This window comes from Ornithodoros turicata, chromosome 6, assembly GCF_037126465.1.
Source record: "Ornithodoros turicata isolate Travis chromosome 6, ASM3712646v1, whole genome shotgun sequence".
Lineage (NCBI taxonomy): Eukaryota > Metazoa > Arthropoda > Arachnida > Ixodida > Argasidae > Ornithodoros > Ornithodoros turicata.
This window is the reverse complement of record NC_088206.1, coordinates 29,814,778-29,830,023: the sequence shown is the minus strand read 5'-3', so window position 1 is coordinate 29,830,023 and position 15,246 is coordinate 29,814,778. Positions and strand designations below refer to the sequence as shown.

Here is a 15,246-nt window from a genome sequence, read left to right as displayed (position 1 = left end):
ATTACATCTGGTCTAGTGTATTTTAATTCTTCGTTGGCAAACCTCAAAAACTCCGCCATCAATCCCAATGGCCCTTCCGACGTTGATGTGCAGATATTTTTATAAGTATTGTAGATTCGGCATATAAATTCTTGCACCTTCAGTTCTGTAGTTTGTACCATATCTCCGAATACGACCATGTCTAGGACGTATTGAAATGCAGCGATAATGAAATCGTTTCGCGGCTCCTCCTTTTCGAAGCAGTTTTTTATCACATCTTCCCATGACTTATGGTATCGAGTACAAAATCTGTCCATCTTTTCAAAGTAGAGCAGTTGTCTCTTCTGTTTTCAAGTGCACGTCTACACTTAATTAAAAGCATATCTATGTTTATTTTATTGATTAAAATTTTATTATCTGATTTAGAATGCTATAATCTCCACCTGTCGTGAGAATTATTGTTTTGATTTTGTTTCAAGTATTCACTCGTCTGATACTCTATGAGTTGTGAACTTACCGCTCGAGATAATTATTGTCTTGTATTTGTTCCAATTGTTCACTCACATGACATAAGTAAGTACCTCTAAGATGGGAATGCCTCATAACTCTGAGTTGCATTTCACATTTGATATTTCTGTGTGGTTCATTATAAATTTCTGTTGCAAGATATTACAAAAATTGATGTAATTAGATCTGTTTCTCGTTTTTGATTGTGTATCGTTGCTACCAATTAATAATTTGGACTTTCTCTACATCTTCAATAACAATATCGCATCTCTACAAACTTAGCCGACTTGTCAACCACTTTGACGAAAGATTTCCGTTTCAGGGAAAGGATGCGAAAAGATAGTGACCCCAGCGAGTGATATCGACATCTATTTGCGCTGCACAATAAAATATATCGCCTTTGAACTCTCTTATCTGACCTCTAGAGCGTTCTGTTTGCTGGACGAAGGAATATAGCCCCCAACCCTTTGAGTGATAAAGCATGCGCGGTGCTATGGTCACATAGATAGAGACATAAAGTCTCCTGGCTTTGAGGAAAAGAATGAAAACAGTGCATATTTTCTAGGTCTTGGATACCTTCATCAAGGTTCGTAGTGTTTGTTAGAAAGAAAATTGTATATTGGTCGATTTTATGATGGTTCAGTGATAGATTATCTTCCTCTATTGTTGTTTGCGTGCCGCCGCGTGTTCCTCTGTTCTTCAGCGTTAAGTCTGTGCTATTTCGCCTTTGATAGATTGATTAGCTATTATTTCTCTATGTTTGGATGTTGCGCAGGTTTGGCTCTCTATTAATTGTAGCTGTTGATTGTGTTGTTTCTCGTTATTTCCTTACGTCTATGCTGTTCACTTAATAAGAAATGTTGAGTAAGTTGAGTAATGTTGGAATATGAAACTGAGATTCCCTATTGCGCTCGAAAAGTTATGACAGATATTCACGGTATTGCATTGATGGTTCTCACGTATAGGAATATTAATTTTCTGATGAGTTTGATTTTCTGAATGATAGATTACTATGTTGTTTTGATTAAGAATAACTTCTTTGTAGTGGTGTAGATTTAATTTCGTCTCGTGTTCGTGTCGTTCTTTATTCTGTTTGTTGGCTAGGAGTGTGCTATGTGGTGAAGTGGAATATCTTCTTTGTATTGGTATAGATTTTATTTCCTCTTGTGTTCGTGTCGTTCTTTGTTCTATTTGTTGGCTTGGAGCGTGATATGTGGTGAAGTGGAATATCTTCTTTGTATTGGTATAGATTTTATTTCGTAGTGGTATAGATTTTATTTCCTCTTGTGTTCGTGTCGTTCTTTGTTGGCTAGGAGTGTGCTATGTGGTGAAGTTCATTTTTAACATGTCTATTTTCTGATGAGTTTGATTTTTTCTTCTGATTTTCCTCTTGTGTTCGTGTCGTTCTTTGTTCTGTTTGTTGGCTAGGAGCCTGCTATGTGGTGAAGTGGAATATCTTCTTTGTATTAGTATAGATTTTATTTCATCTTGTGTTCGTGTCGTTCTTTGTTCTGTTTGTTGGCTAGGAGTGTGCTATGTGGTGAAGTGGAATATCTTCTTTGTATTGGTATAGATTTTATTTCCTCTTGTGTTCGTGTCGTTCTTTGTTCTGTTTGTTGGCTAGGAGTGTGCTATGTGGTGAAGTTCGTCTTGTGTTCGTGTCGTTCTTTGTTCTGTTTGTTGGCTAGGATCGTGCTATGTGGTGAAGTTCGTCTTGTGTTCGTGTCGTTCTTTGTTCTGTTTGCTGGCTAGGAGTGTGCTATGTGGTGAAGTGGAATATCTTCTTTGTAGTGGTATAGATTTTATTTCGTCTTGTGTTCGTGTCCCATAGTCTTCCAGTGTCTCTGCTGTTCACAGTTAATTACATACAACTATCAGAACTTCCCGCTATTGCAAAGATGGTTCTCGCGTATAGGAATATTAGACTTTTTATAATACAACTTATAATTTTGTTTATAATCATATTGATTAAGAATATCTTCTTTGATTGAATGTGGTGATCGTTTTGATATGGAGTAGCTATTATTTCCCTACATGTCGGTTAGGTTCTATATTAATGCTATGTGTTGATTCAAATTATTGCCTTATGTCTGTGCTATTCACTTCAATAGAAATTAAATTTGTGTCACACTGGAATATTAGCTAATGTGCTCGAAATTACTTACACCTATCAGATTCTTACATCTCAGACTTTTTATAATTTTGATTGTAACCGTATTGATTAAGAATATCTTAAATGCGCTATCACTTCTGATTCATTGAAAACTTCCTCTAATAAAAATATTGTGTTTGATTTGTGATACCTATTCAATGCTATTGTATCATACCTGTAATAAGTATTGTTACATGTATTGTTTTCCTTCTATTTCAGATTTTTGGCTAAGTTTTTTCCCATTCACGCAGAGTCATAACATAATTCCTAATGACTTTAATAAATATATTTTCACATGTACTTTTGTGTATGGCTATCCTTTGCATGTAAACTGCACACCTGTTGTAGCTGGAAAATTACGATTGAAGTCGACCCAGGCTGAAAAATGACGAAAGTCGGCGGCACGGGTTGAAAAATGACGAAAGTTGGCGGCCCAGGCTGAATGGTAAACGTGCACGCAGCCCTCCGGCCACGCGACGCCCAAGTAGGAAAATTGTGAAAGAAGTCAGCCCAAGGTGAAGGGTAAGCACGCACAAGTAGCCCTCCGGTCACGCTCCGCCCACCACAGCAGCCCTCCGGTCACGCTCCGCCCACCTGTCACGGGAAGGAAGTCGGCCCAAGTAGGAAAATGGTGAAAGAAGTCAGCCCAAGGTGAAGGGTAAGCACGCACAAGTAGCCCTCCGGTCACGCTCCGCCCACCACAGCAGCCCTCCGGTCACGCTCCGCCCGCCTGTCACGGGAAGGAAGTCGGCCCAAGTAGGAAAATGGTGAAAGAAGTCAGCCCAGGTGGAATGGTTAGCACGCAGCCCTCCGGTCACGCACCGCCCACCACAGCAACCCTCCACCCGAGCACCGCCCTGTTACAGGTGTTGAATGTTTTTTCGGGTGGGTTTTTCTCCTTCACCTGATTGGCATCACAATTCCCAGCACTATTGGCTTTAATAAATATATCTCAACTTGAATGACATTAATAAATATATTTTGACTTGTACTTTTTGTGTATGACCCTTCTTTGCATGTCTCTGCATGTAAACCGCTCACCTGCTGTATCGGAAAAATATGTGAAGTCGGCCCAAGAAGTCTGCCCAGGCTGAAAAATGTGAGAGGATAAGCGCGCACGCATCCCTCCCCCACCGATAAGCGCGCTGACAACCCTCCCCACACGCGCCGCGCAGGGAAAAACACGCGCAGGGCTCAGGGGGTCCATGTCTCTAACTCTCATGGGGCTTGTTTCTGCCCCACCTATTACTACTGATGTGTAAAGAGGGAAATAAAATGCGGGGGGAAAGCAAGAAAATTGACAGACAAAAATATATTTCAATATGTCTAGCGGTATCACATCTCGGGAGCCCCATGACTGCACAGGCCGTATTGTTGCAAGACACAAGGAAGTAAATTCACCAAAACTGACCCACAGCGGCTACCTAGGCAAAGAAATGCTATGTGTGAAGAGTCATTTTAAAATGGAATTGAATATGAATAAATTAAGCTACTCGTTGAATAACCGTAATTGGATACATATACAACATATATTGGAATACAAACATGTACGGTACGTATATGTATGCGTAAGTATAGCGCTTACTCTCTCTTTTTTTTTTTTTTTTGTTCTCCATGTGCCTGGTCTCTTCAAATATATTCAATTTAGTAAAAACATCAATTCGATTTGGAATTCGAACATTGAATTCCATATTTGATTAGGAAATGGAATAGGATATACGATTACTCGCTTCGGTGCTCAAAAATTCAAACATTCACACCGTCCTATATAGTAAAAAGTCAACGTCCGAAGTCAACCAGTTCACGCGTACCAGAAGTGAATTTTCCTCAGGGGACATTTTTTTCCGGGGACGTTTCTTCCAGGGAACATTTCTTCCGGAGACAATTTTTTCCGGGGGCATTTCTTCCGGGGACATTTCTTCCTGGACCCGTGCTCTGGGGAAGGGGATTGGCTTATATTCTTTTCTCTCTCAGCAATAGTATTCACGCCTAGCACTGACAATTGTTTTGTAACAGCCTGCTTTCCGCCCCTAACAGGCTTCGCTGTCATAGAAGTTGTCAGTGGCACTGGGAGACCGAAGTTGATTCGTCATGCGCAGCGAAGGGCGCAATTGTTATGATTCGAGCCTATTGTGATAATTGTAGTTTCATTGTGATAAGTATTATAATAATAACGAATAAAGTTCTATGACATTTGACAGCAGGGCTGCTTGTCCGTCGCGTAGCGAAAAGATTGCAACGAGACAGCTGTTGTACGAAATGCCGCAAGCGTTCATTGTACACGCACGCATTGCTTACTAGGGGTAAAAATAGGATGATACGATTTTTAGCTCTGTACAGTTGTTTCGATCCAAAGCCAATATGTTACTCTGTGGAAACCTTGCAAGAATGTCAGAAATACAAGCGAAGGGACACTCAAGAGCCAAGCTCTAAACAACAGCTTTGTTGCGTTCCCCTGTGATTCTCTCTTACAATGAGAAATGAGATACAACAACCGAAGTAATGTCAACGCGTGCGCATTCTCGTTGTTTTTCCTCGGTCGTTCGTCCTGTGGCCATGTGTCACGTTGACCCGGTTGCAGCAGCACAGTGGATGCCAATCTCCCGTGAGGTGGTCTATTTCCAGGTCTCGCGTAACGGACTGTTACACTGGTTACACACTGGTCATTTCAGATCTATCCGCTGCGCCGTGGAGCACTACGTAGAAGGTAAAGAGCATGTTGGTTGGAACTCATCAAAGGAAGACGTCACCTTTGTCGAGAAACACGCCCCCGGGTAGCGGTAGGGAGGATTTGTGTCAAATAAACCTGGGTGGCTAGTTGAACGCCGTCCGTGTCTGTCGTGTTTGTGTTCGTCCACCATGATGCGTCGCCGAGAAAGCACGAATTCAGCTGAAATCGCCCGCAGAGCGCTGTCCTCACTTCCGCACTTCGTTCGCAGACTATGGCGCAGACGATGTCCCCAGGGGTCAACTGATTTCGGTATTATCGCTGCTGAGTAGAGTTTTCATGCTGCTCTCATTTGGTTTGAGCAACGACCGCTCGTCAAAACGCTTAGGAAACGTTCCTGGGTGGGTTTCCGCGAATCTGCAGTTGTAAATGTAGAAAGGCGCGTGTAAAAAAGGGAAAAATAGATTTCCCCCATTTCCTGTCTTTTTGCTTTTTACGTACATCTGGTAAAAACGTCTGTGATCTTGTCAGCATGCTGGCCGGCATGAGCCCCACGCCATCATCATGTCTTCGTGTGCGTGTGTTGTTGTATTCTTGTATTTTGTTTCGTTAGAACGGATGCGGAAATGTTTTCTTCCCTCTCCTGCAATAATTATACTTGAGCCACTACGCGAGGTATGGTGGCCATAGGCGAGGGGTTCCGCGTGGCATTCGCACTTTAGGAATTAGCTAACTCTGAAATTAGCCGCAGGAATACCGCTGGTAGCCTGAATAACGCGGTCAGTCGGGGACATTTTTGGGGCGGGAACGGGACATTTCGGTGTGGAAGTTTCGGTGTACGGACTTTTTTTTTTTTTTCGGTGATATTGTTTCCTACAACCATTCTTCGCTGTTTGCGAAGGCAACGACGATAACTACTGTCATAATAATAATAATTCGAGGTTTTACGTCGCGAGACAACTGCGATCAGTTACTGTCATGAAACAGGTTCTCCGTTCATGGGCTTATCCCCTTTACTATATACTGAGCCTATACTGATATTATGACAATAACGTGAAGGTAATGGCAAATGCTATGAGCACGATATGGAGAAATGCAACGAAATAAAAGCAAGTTTCTCACAGACACGTAGCTGATTGACGTACTGTCAGTGTGACTTCCCTGAGAGAAACATGCGACGCATATGACACGCTACTGCTATTTCCTTTTCATGTTCACTCCCAAAATCGAAAATTCTCTTTCCACACCCAAGGTCATCGAGTATAGCTTTATAACAGGTTTGCTAGCCAATTTCAGATAGCTTTTAATTATGACACCCAAGTACTCATAACGTTGTACTCGCGTGCTTTGGCCCGAAGAGGACAAGCCACTTCGTCGCGTGACTCAGAAGAGGCACCCGAACATATGTATGTATATCCAATATCTTGTACATCCCCGAAGGAGGAGCAGCAGTCGCCAAGTAAAGATGCTCCAGAGCAGTCGTGTGGTTTGAGCATCTAGACGAGCGAGAAGTTGTCTACACATTGAACACGCGACCATTAGGATATCTCGCGAAACATTCGTCCTGAGTGTCAGCTGGATAGACTGCTTGGAGGGGACCTTGCCCCAGCATGATAAAGTTCCGAGGGGCAGTGAGGCAGACACTCAAGCCCCCACGTAGTAGTTGTGTTAGTGTATATCACACAAACAAACGTCGTTGACTAACAACGCAGTGTGGGGTTGGTATGACATTTCAGACGCGACGGAGCTACGGCAGACGAGGACACTACGGAAAAGGGCGGTGTGGTGCCTTTCCGTCCTTTCCGTACTGTCCTCGTCTGCCGTAGCTCCGTCGTGTCTAAATGCCGTTGATCACACATTTTCCGCGGCACCCTTTTTTTTCTTTTCTTCTTGTCTTGATGGGAAAGTTATGCATCAACTTGTACAACTTCAGGAAGGTGAATTGCATTGTTGCATTTTTGGTGATACGATATGCCATGTAAAACAGTTGAAATGGTTGCAGAAATACCATGTTTTTATTTTTATTTTACTAACTTATTTAACTGACTAACTACTGACTACCACGCCTTTGTGGCTTCATAAGAAGAACTATTAGCTGGAAAGCCACATAAGTAAGGACGCGTACATGTTCACTTGCAAGAGTCAAGGACGTCGGCAGATGGAAGGAACGTTATACGGAAGGTTTTCGAGATCGTGCAATGCGAAACACAAGAATACATAACACAGAAGTAGTCCCACAGCGCTAATCTAATTTTATGAATCCCCCCCCCCCAAAAAAAAGGTAAATTTTATCACGATTTGCTGTTTCTTGTTCTCTCTCTTTCTTTTGTTTTTCTTTTTGCCATAAAAAAAGCATTTGTCCGACAAAATCCCCTTGCCTACATAACGAATGTTTATCATGGTGCAGACGGTACCTGAATTCAGTCATACGCGTTACATTACCGCACACACGTGCATGATTCGGGGACGGTTTTTTCTTTTGTGTGTTTGCGTGTGTGGCTTGACACGTTTCCTTGTCGACAGACAGTGCTGTGCGTAGCGGCGCTACTAACAGAGCAGCTCTTTTCGCTACGTTTTCAGTAGCGGAGGAGCGCTCGAGCTAAATTTCTAACCAATAGCGGAAAAATAATTCCCGCTACAAATTTTGGTAACGTGTCCGATGCTGCTACCGCTACTTTCCGGCTACTTTAGTGGGCAAGACAAAAGAAGTAACTCGTATTCCACGCCATTTCACTTCGACAGGGCAGTACCCGTGTCACAATCCGGCACGACCAAAGTGATATTTTCTAATTTGTGTACGCTCTTATTCTGCCTATAGAATAAAGTTCAGAGCTGGTATCGTCATTTTTCGTGTTTATTGTTCCTGCATAAAACAATATTTTATTGCCTAAGCGTTGTGTGGGCTATACTCATCATGGTTACATGTTCGTCATAAAAAAAAAATAGCTTACGAGGCAGCTTGGCAGTAGCGCCAGTACATATTTCCTTCCGGTAGCGGTACCGCGCTACGTTTCGGAATGAGTAGCGGCGTTTCAGAGGATTAGCGAATAGCGGTACTCCGCTACCTAGCTGCCGACCGAAGGGACAGGACGCAGGCAAGCTGGTGCATAACCCTGTTCCTTCCGTTCGACTTGAAACAATGAAGCAAAAAATAAAAAATAAATAAAGGAACAACACGAAGAAGCGTGTGTTTGGGAGACGGCTCCCTAGCTCGTAGCCTTTTCTGTGTTCACATTCATTGCCTAGCAGTGACAATTCTTTTGTAGGAGCCTGCTTGTTGCCCCTAACAGCTTTATCTAACACGCAGGATGTCAGTGACACTTGCAGTAACCGAACATGATTCAGCATGCGCGGCGAGGTGTGCAACTGTTAAACGTATTGCGATAATTAGGTTCATTACGATAATTATGTTGATACCGATTACAGTTTCCCTTGAGACCATGGCAGCTTGCGCACCGAAGATAGTGCTGCACGAAATGCTACAGTCGTTCATTGTACCGCTAGATTTGGTCCACAGGCGCACTACACGCACGTATCGCTCTCTAGGCGCAAACATAGGGTTCTACGATTTTTAGTTCGTTCACAACAACGATTATGAGCCAAGGCCAATATGTTAGGCCGAGGACACGTTGCGAGAATGCGAGAAAGCAAACAAGGAAGCACACAAGAGACACATTTCGAATAACAGCCTTATGCGTTCCCCCACGATTTTCTTTTACAATTAGACAGGTGACCGAAGGAATGTGAATGGGCGCGCTTATCCATTATTTGTCTCGGTCATCTGTCCTCCTCTGGCCGTGTGCCATGCTAACCAGATTGCAGCAGGTCAGTGTGTCGGAAATCTCGCGCAAGTTGGTCAATTTCCTGCTCTTGCATAACGTATTCAAAGTGTTAGAAGACTTTTGTGGGAGAATAATCTATACGATAACTTTTCACGAGACCGCGGGACGTTGGAGAAGGTAAAAAAAAGAAGAAGACGAGAACACATGGTGAGACTAAAGGAATGTACGGGTCAAATTTCAGGTATGTTAGTACGGGCATTGTGATATTGCTATGAACATGCCCATGCTGAGTTCACCGTACTGCGGAAGCGGCCATTCGCTTGGCGAGGGTAAAACAACGGGATGAGGCAGTGTAGCAAACATAGAAAAAGAGATGGAACACAGCCATTAGAAATTGGTAAATGCATATAATGTTTATGATAACATCCGGGTCGACCTGAACCGCATCACATCGTACACTCTTGGATAGCCGCAAGTGAAAGTTGGCACCACTGTGGTAATCTGAAAAAGTCAAAATGCACAAAAACTTGGCAATGCCCTCATGGGCAGAAATGAAATATCGAAGTGAGATACACAGCAGAAGACAGTTCCAAACCTAGAGAACGCTGTCCATCCTCACACTTTTACTCCTGTGCTGTACCTCAGACTATAAAAAAAAAAACATCGGGGGAGAGTCGTAATACAGGTGCTTCTCAGTCCTGCCTCCAGAGTCAAGGCAATGACACTAGACTAAGACCACTGATGCCTAAGACCATACAAGGGGGGCAAAGACCACAGCTTGGATTGCCTACGGGGAATAACAAATAAATAAGAGCAAGCGCACTGCACCAGTACAGTTACAATCACTTGGTTACAACTTACCGTTTCTCTCTCGCCAACCGCCGACGCAGCTTGCGGACTGATTTCCGACCGCAACTCCGCGGTTTCCGAGGATTCTTGCACGGCCGTGTCATTGCCGCGCGTTTCCAGTTTGTGCGAAGCGGCAGCAGCAACGATACTATGAACGTGCAGCCTACCGCAGTGCAGCGGCGCTTCCAGCCGCCGGACGAAGAAGCCGACGAGACAGCAGCGCCACCCTGTGCGAGCTTAACATTCTGGCTCGCAGCTTCTCATCCTCACGGACGTTCAGTCCAGTTCAGCCTTCGGACAATAAACTGCTGTCCCCAAACTTGGAATACACTCTCATTCCTACACTGGTGACCCGTCCAACGGACAGCAGCAGCAATGCAGCCAGCAGTACCAGGTGACAATGGGGCTCCTAGTCAACCGCCTGCCCCGCCTACTCCCGCAGCCGTAAGCTCCGTCGCTTTCCGCCGTTCTGGCACAGGAACCCGGCGATATGGTTCATTCAAGCGGAAACCCAGTTTCAGCTGGCTGGCATATCACAGCAGCTTACCATGTACCGTCACATCGTCGCTGCCCTTCCTCCCGAGGTTGCGATGGAAGTCGCAGACGTTCTTCAGGCTCCACCACCTCGCGATCAGTACTCCCGTCTCAAGACCGCCATCCTGGATGGCACCACGCTAACTGAGCGGAAACGGCTGCGGCAGCTGCTTAACACCGAAGAGCTGGGCGACCGCCGCCCATCCCAGCTGTTACGTTCCATGGAAGCTTTGCTCGGGGACCACGCCCCCACTTTCGACGCACAGCTTCTTCGCGAGCTCTTCATGCAGCGCCTCCCATCTCAGGTCCAAATGATTCTGGCTGCCGCGTCAAGCCTGCCACTTGCCAACCTCGCAGAACAGGCTGACAAGATTATGGAAGTTGTCGGCCCGGGTGTCTTTACGGTCACACAGCCATCCCCAGATCTTTCGGCCCCCGACGTCAAGGCCCCGCCTGTGCACCGCAAGACGACGTCCACGCACGTCTGGACACCCTTTCTGCCGACGTCTCCCACCTGCGCGCGAGCATTGACGCCCTTGCCAATGCCCATACAGACCGTCGACGACAACCCCTCCGTCGCCGCCGCTCAGGAAGCCGCACTTCCCAATCTCGCCGACGCTCGCCTTCCCCACGCTCTGGAGATTCCACATCCACTCCGTGGTGCTGGTACCACCATCGTTTCGGCGACAGGGCCGAACGCTGTACCCGCCCCTGCGGATGGTCGGGAAACTCCCAAGGGGAGCACTGACGGCGACCAGCAGCACCCCGACTACCCCCACCGGTCGCCTCTTCTATGTCACAGATCGTGCCACTAAGTTACGCCTTCTGGTGGACACAGGCGCAGAAGTCAGCGTCCTCCCTGCTACACCTTCTGACCGGCGTCTCCCGCCCTTATTCCACCTTACGGCGGCCAACAATACCACCATCCCAGTTCTCCGCCAGCAGATTCTCAACCTTAACATCGGCCTACGCAGGAACTTTTCCTGGCTTTTCCTGGTAGCCAGTGTCGGCCAACCCATATTGGGGGCAGATTTTCTGCAGCATTTTGGCCTCACGGTTAATGTGCGGAACAAGCTACTTCTCGACACATGCAAAAAGCTTTCCGTACACGTCATGAACGGCAACCGACCTCCCTGCGCCGACACCGTCACGCTTTCTGCATTGACATCTCCATACGCCTCGATCCTTCGAGACTTCCCTTCTCTCACTCAACCACCGGATTGGACGAGACCCGTCGCGCACGACATTGTGCATCACATCTGCACCACTGGACCACCTGTTTTTGCGCGACCTCGGCGTCTCGCCCCGGAAAAACTCAAAATCGCCCGCACGGAGTTCGAGCACATGCTCGCTATTGGTGTCGCCCGACCTTTCTCCAGCGACTGGTCATCTCCGCTGCATATGGTCCCCAAAAAGACCGGGGGCTGGCGACCTTGCGGCGATAACCGCGCTCTCAACCTCGCCACAGTTCCAGACCGTTACTCCTTGCCTCGCCTGCAGGATTTCACCGTCAACTTTCACGGCTTTACCATCTTTTCTAAAATCGACCTAATGAAAGCATACCATCAGATTCCCGTTGCCCCCGAAGACATCAAGAAGACCGCCATTACCACCCCATTCGGTCTGTTTGAATTCCAACGGATGCCTTTCGGGTTGCGCAACGCAGCACAGACCTTCCAGAGGTTTATTCATTCCGTCACCAGAGGCCTTTCTTTCGTCTTTGCCTATATCGACGACCTGCTTGTTGCAAGTTCTACCCCTGAGGAGCATGCTGACCACCTCCGTCAACTTTTCGCGCGACTGGCCGCTCATGGCATCGTCATCAACGTCCAGAAGTGTGAATTTGGCGTTGAGTCTACCGAATTCTTTGGTCACATGGTCTCTTCCACCGGCATCGCTCCTCTCGCAAGCAAGGTCAACGCAATCACCAGCTTTCCGCAGCCTCAGTCTCTCCGCCAGTTGAGACGTTTCCTCTGTTTAATTAACTTTTACCGGCGATTCATCCCTCACTGTGCCACCACTTTGCGCCCACTAGAAGCTCTCCTCAGTTATCGCGGCGGATCGAAGCTCCTTCCCTGGTCAGCTGAAACCGAAGCCGCCTTCTCGAAGATCAAGGTGGAGCTCAGCGCGCAGATACAGCTGTACCATCCCAAGCATGGCGCTCCGACCGCACTAATGGTGGATGCCTCCAACGTGGCCGTGGGCGCGGCCTTACATCAGAAGTTTGACGACAGCTGGCGCCCTATAGCCTTCTTCAGTAAGAAGTTGAAACCCGCCGAACAGAAATACAGAACGTTCGACCGGGAGCTCCTTGCTGCGTACCTTGCAGTCCGGCACTTTCGCCGCTTTTTGGAGGGCCGAGACTTCACGATCCTCTCGGACCACAAGCCTCTCTCCTATGCTTTTCGCTCTGCTAGTGGCCGCTACTCGCCTCGTGAGATTCGGCAGTTGTCCTACTTGCCGGAATTCTGCACGCAGTTCCAGTATGTGCAGGGAAGCGCCAACGGTCCAGCCGATGCCCTCAGCCGCATCGCGCCGCTCTCTGTACGTGCACATCCGTCTCGCCGGAAGACGTCGCCTCCGCTCAACCCTCCGACCAAGAGCTCCTCCGACTCCGTGAGACGCAGTCGTCTTCCCTAAGGCTGGAAGACATTCCGCTGCCCGGCACGGACATTACGCTGTGCTGCGAAACTTCGACCGGCCGTGCAAGACCTTTCGTGCCAGCAGAGCTCCGGCGCGCTATCTTCGCTTCCATTCACGACCTGTCCAACCCCGGCGCCCGACCTACTCAGGAACTCACTGCCGAGCGCTACGTGTGGCCATCCATGAATGCGGACATTCGAGCTTGGGTGAGGTGCTGCGTCGCTTGTCAGCGCTCAAAGATCCAGCGTCATACCGTCACCCCGCTTGGCAAGTTCGCGCCTCCCGACGCCCGCTTCGATTCCGTCCATCTGGACATAGTTGGTCCTCTTGCCATCTCGCGCGGATACCGCTACCTTCTCACGGCCATTGACCGCTTCACCCGCTGGCCAGAGGCTACGCCCATCACCGACACAACCGCCGAAACCGTAGCCGCCACCTTCCTAAGCAGTTGGATCGCCCGTTTCGGTGTGCCCTCACGTGTAACAACAGACCGAGGTCCCCAGTTTGAAAGCCGCCTTTTCACCGCTTTCACCACTCTACTTGGCACCTCGCGCGTAAGAACAACTTCGTACCACCCTGCAACGGTTTGGTGGAGAGGTTTCACCGGCACCTCAAGGCGGCTTTCATGGCGCATCAGGTCCGCTCCCACTGGACAGATACCTTACCCCTAGTGCTTCTTGGAGTCCGTTCTGCCTTCAAGGCCGACCTTGGCTGCAGTCCAGCGCAGCTCGTCTACGGCTGCAGCCTGCCAAGCCAAGCTCGCCCTCCACCCCTTCCGAGCTCCTCGACCGCTTCCACCGCGTCTTCGACAGCCTCCGTCCCGTACCCAACCCGTGCCAACTCATCCTGCAAGCCCTACGTCCCGCAACAACTTGCCACTGCCACCCATGTTTTCCTCCGCATCGACGGAGTTAAGCCATCCCTCGTTCCCCCTACACTGGTCCCCATCCCGTTCTGCACCGCTCTGACAAAACCTTCCGCATACTCGTCAACGGACGGGAAGAGACAGTCAGCCTGGACAGGCTTAAGCCCGCCTTTCTGGAGAATGCGGACCATTTCGTCTCGTCACTCTCGAACACCACAGACTTCGACTGTACCCCTTCGGCCAACGACTACCAGGCCCGAACACGCAAAACAGTCACCTGGTCCGATCGTTCCTCGCCGTTTTCAGCGCGGGGGGGGGGCACTGTAGCGGCGCTTCCAGCCGCCGGACGAAGAAGCCGACGAGACAGCAGCGCCACCCGGCGCGAGCTTAACATTCTGGCTCGCAGCTCCTCATCCTCACGGACGTTCAGTCCAGTCCAGCCTCCGGACAATCAACTGCTGTCCCCAAACTTGGAATACACTCTCATTCCTACAGCAGTATCAACAGTTCAAATCAGAACACGACAGTCAGCACGGCACGAATGAATCCGTCCCGCAGCACAGCGGCGGCACAGCCAGAGCAGTGCGCAACCAACGTGACGTAACGAACACAAGTGACGCAAGCGCCACCTTTCGCAGAATACTGGAGTTGATCACACGGTAGTTACATGCTCCGCCACCGAAAATCCTGTATAGTTTCGGTTTGGTCGGAATGTTTTGGAATGGCTTGGGAACGTAATAACCTGCGCTATGCTCTTCCAATTATGCTGAAATTTTCAGCAATTGTTTTGCGCATAATTGCCCATCCACTGCCACTTCTAGGCTGGTGTGGTGACATTAGAACACCTCGAAACAGGAAGCCAAAGAAAGGCATTTTTTCATGTTCTTCTGAAGGCGCTTCCGGATTATCGGGGTCATATATCAATAAGAGCGAGACGGTCCACCCTCCACGTATCACAGAACAACACAACGCAACAAATTGTGCGCCGCTATCTGCTCTCCCTTTTGCGCCAGTTTTGTACAAAGACCACCCATAATCGGAGATATTGGCATGTTCCAGGCCTTATGGCGACGCAACCGCATGCCTGGCCGAAAATCGGAAGACGGTCCGCCCGAGTCAAGAATCATAGCTTCCGAATTGCACCAGTTTCACCACCAACAGACGAAAATGAGGGCTACAGGTCTGGTACAAAGTTGCCTCTTTTTTAGGGGGAAGTGAGACCATAGCCTTAAGGCTTGTCCCACCCTCACGAGGATTTCTCAGACTT

General features: G+C 48.0%; 1 protein-coding gene across 1 annotated transcript; it reads left to right on the top strand.

Moving 5' to 3' along the window:
* The first annotated feature begins 9,365 nt into the window (after window positions 1–9,365).
* On the top strand, window positions 9,366–14,029 carry LOC135398431 (uncharacterized). Its single transcript, XM_064629836.1, has 6 exons — window positions 9,366–9,417; window positions 10,058–10,331; window positions 10,380–11,191; window positions 11,274–12,905; window positions 12,950–13,579; window positions 13,815–14,029. The coding sequence occupies exons 1-6, from the start codon at window positions 9,366–9,368 to the stop codon at window positions 14,027–14,029; spliced, it is 3,615 nt and encodes a 1,204-aa protein (XP_064485906.1).
* The last annotated feature ends 1,217 nt before the right edge of the window (window positions 14,030–15,246 follow it).

Coding starts and splice junctions, on each gene's coding strand:
- LOC135398431 (XM_064629836.1), top strand. CDS start 9,366: ATGCCCATGCTGAGTTCACCGTACTGCGGAAGCGGCCATTCGCTTGGC. Junction 9,418..10,057: donor CGGCCATTCGCTTGGCGAGG/GTAAAACAACGG, acceptor GCGCGTTTCCAG/TTTGTGCGAAGCGGCAGCAG. Junction 12,906..12,949: donor TAGTGGCCGCTACTCGCCTC/GTGAGATTCGGC, acceptor TTCTGCACGCAG/TTCCAGTATGTGCAGGGAAG.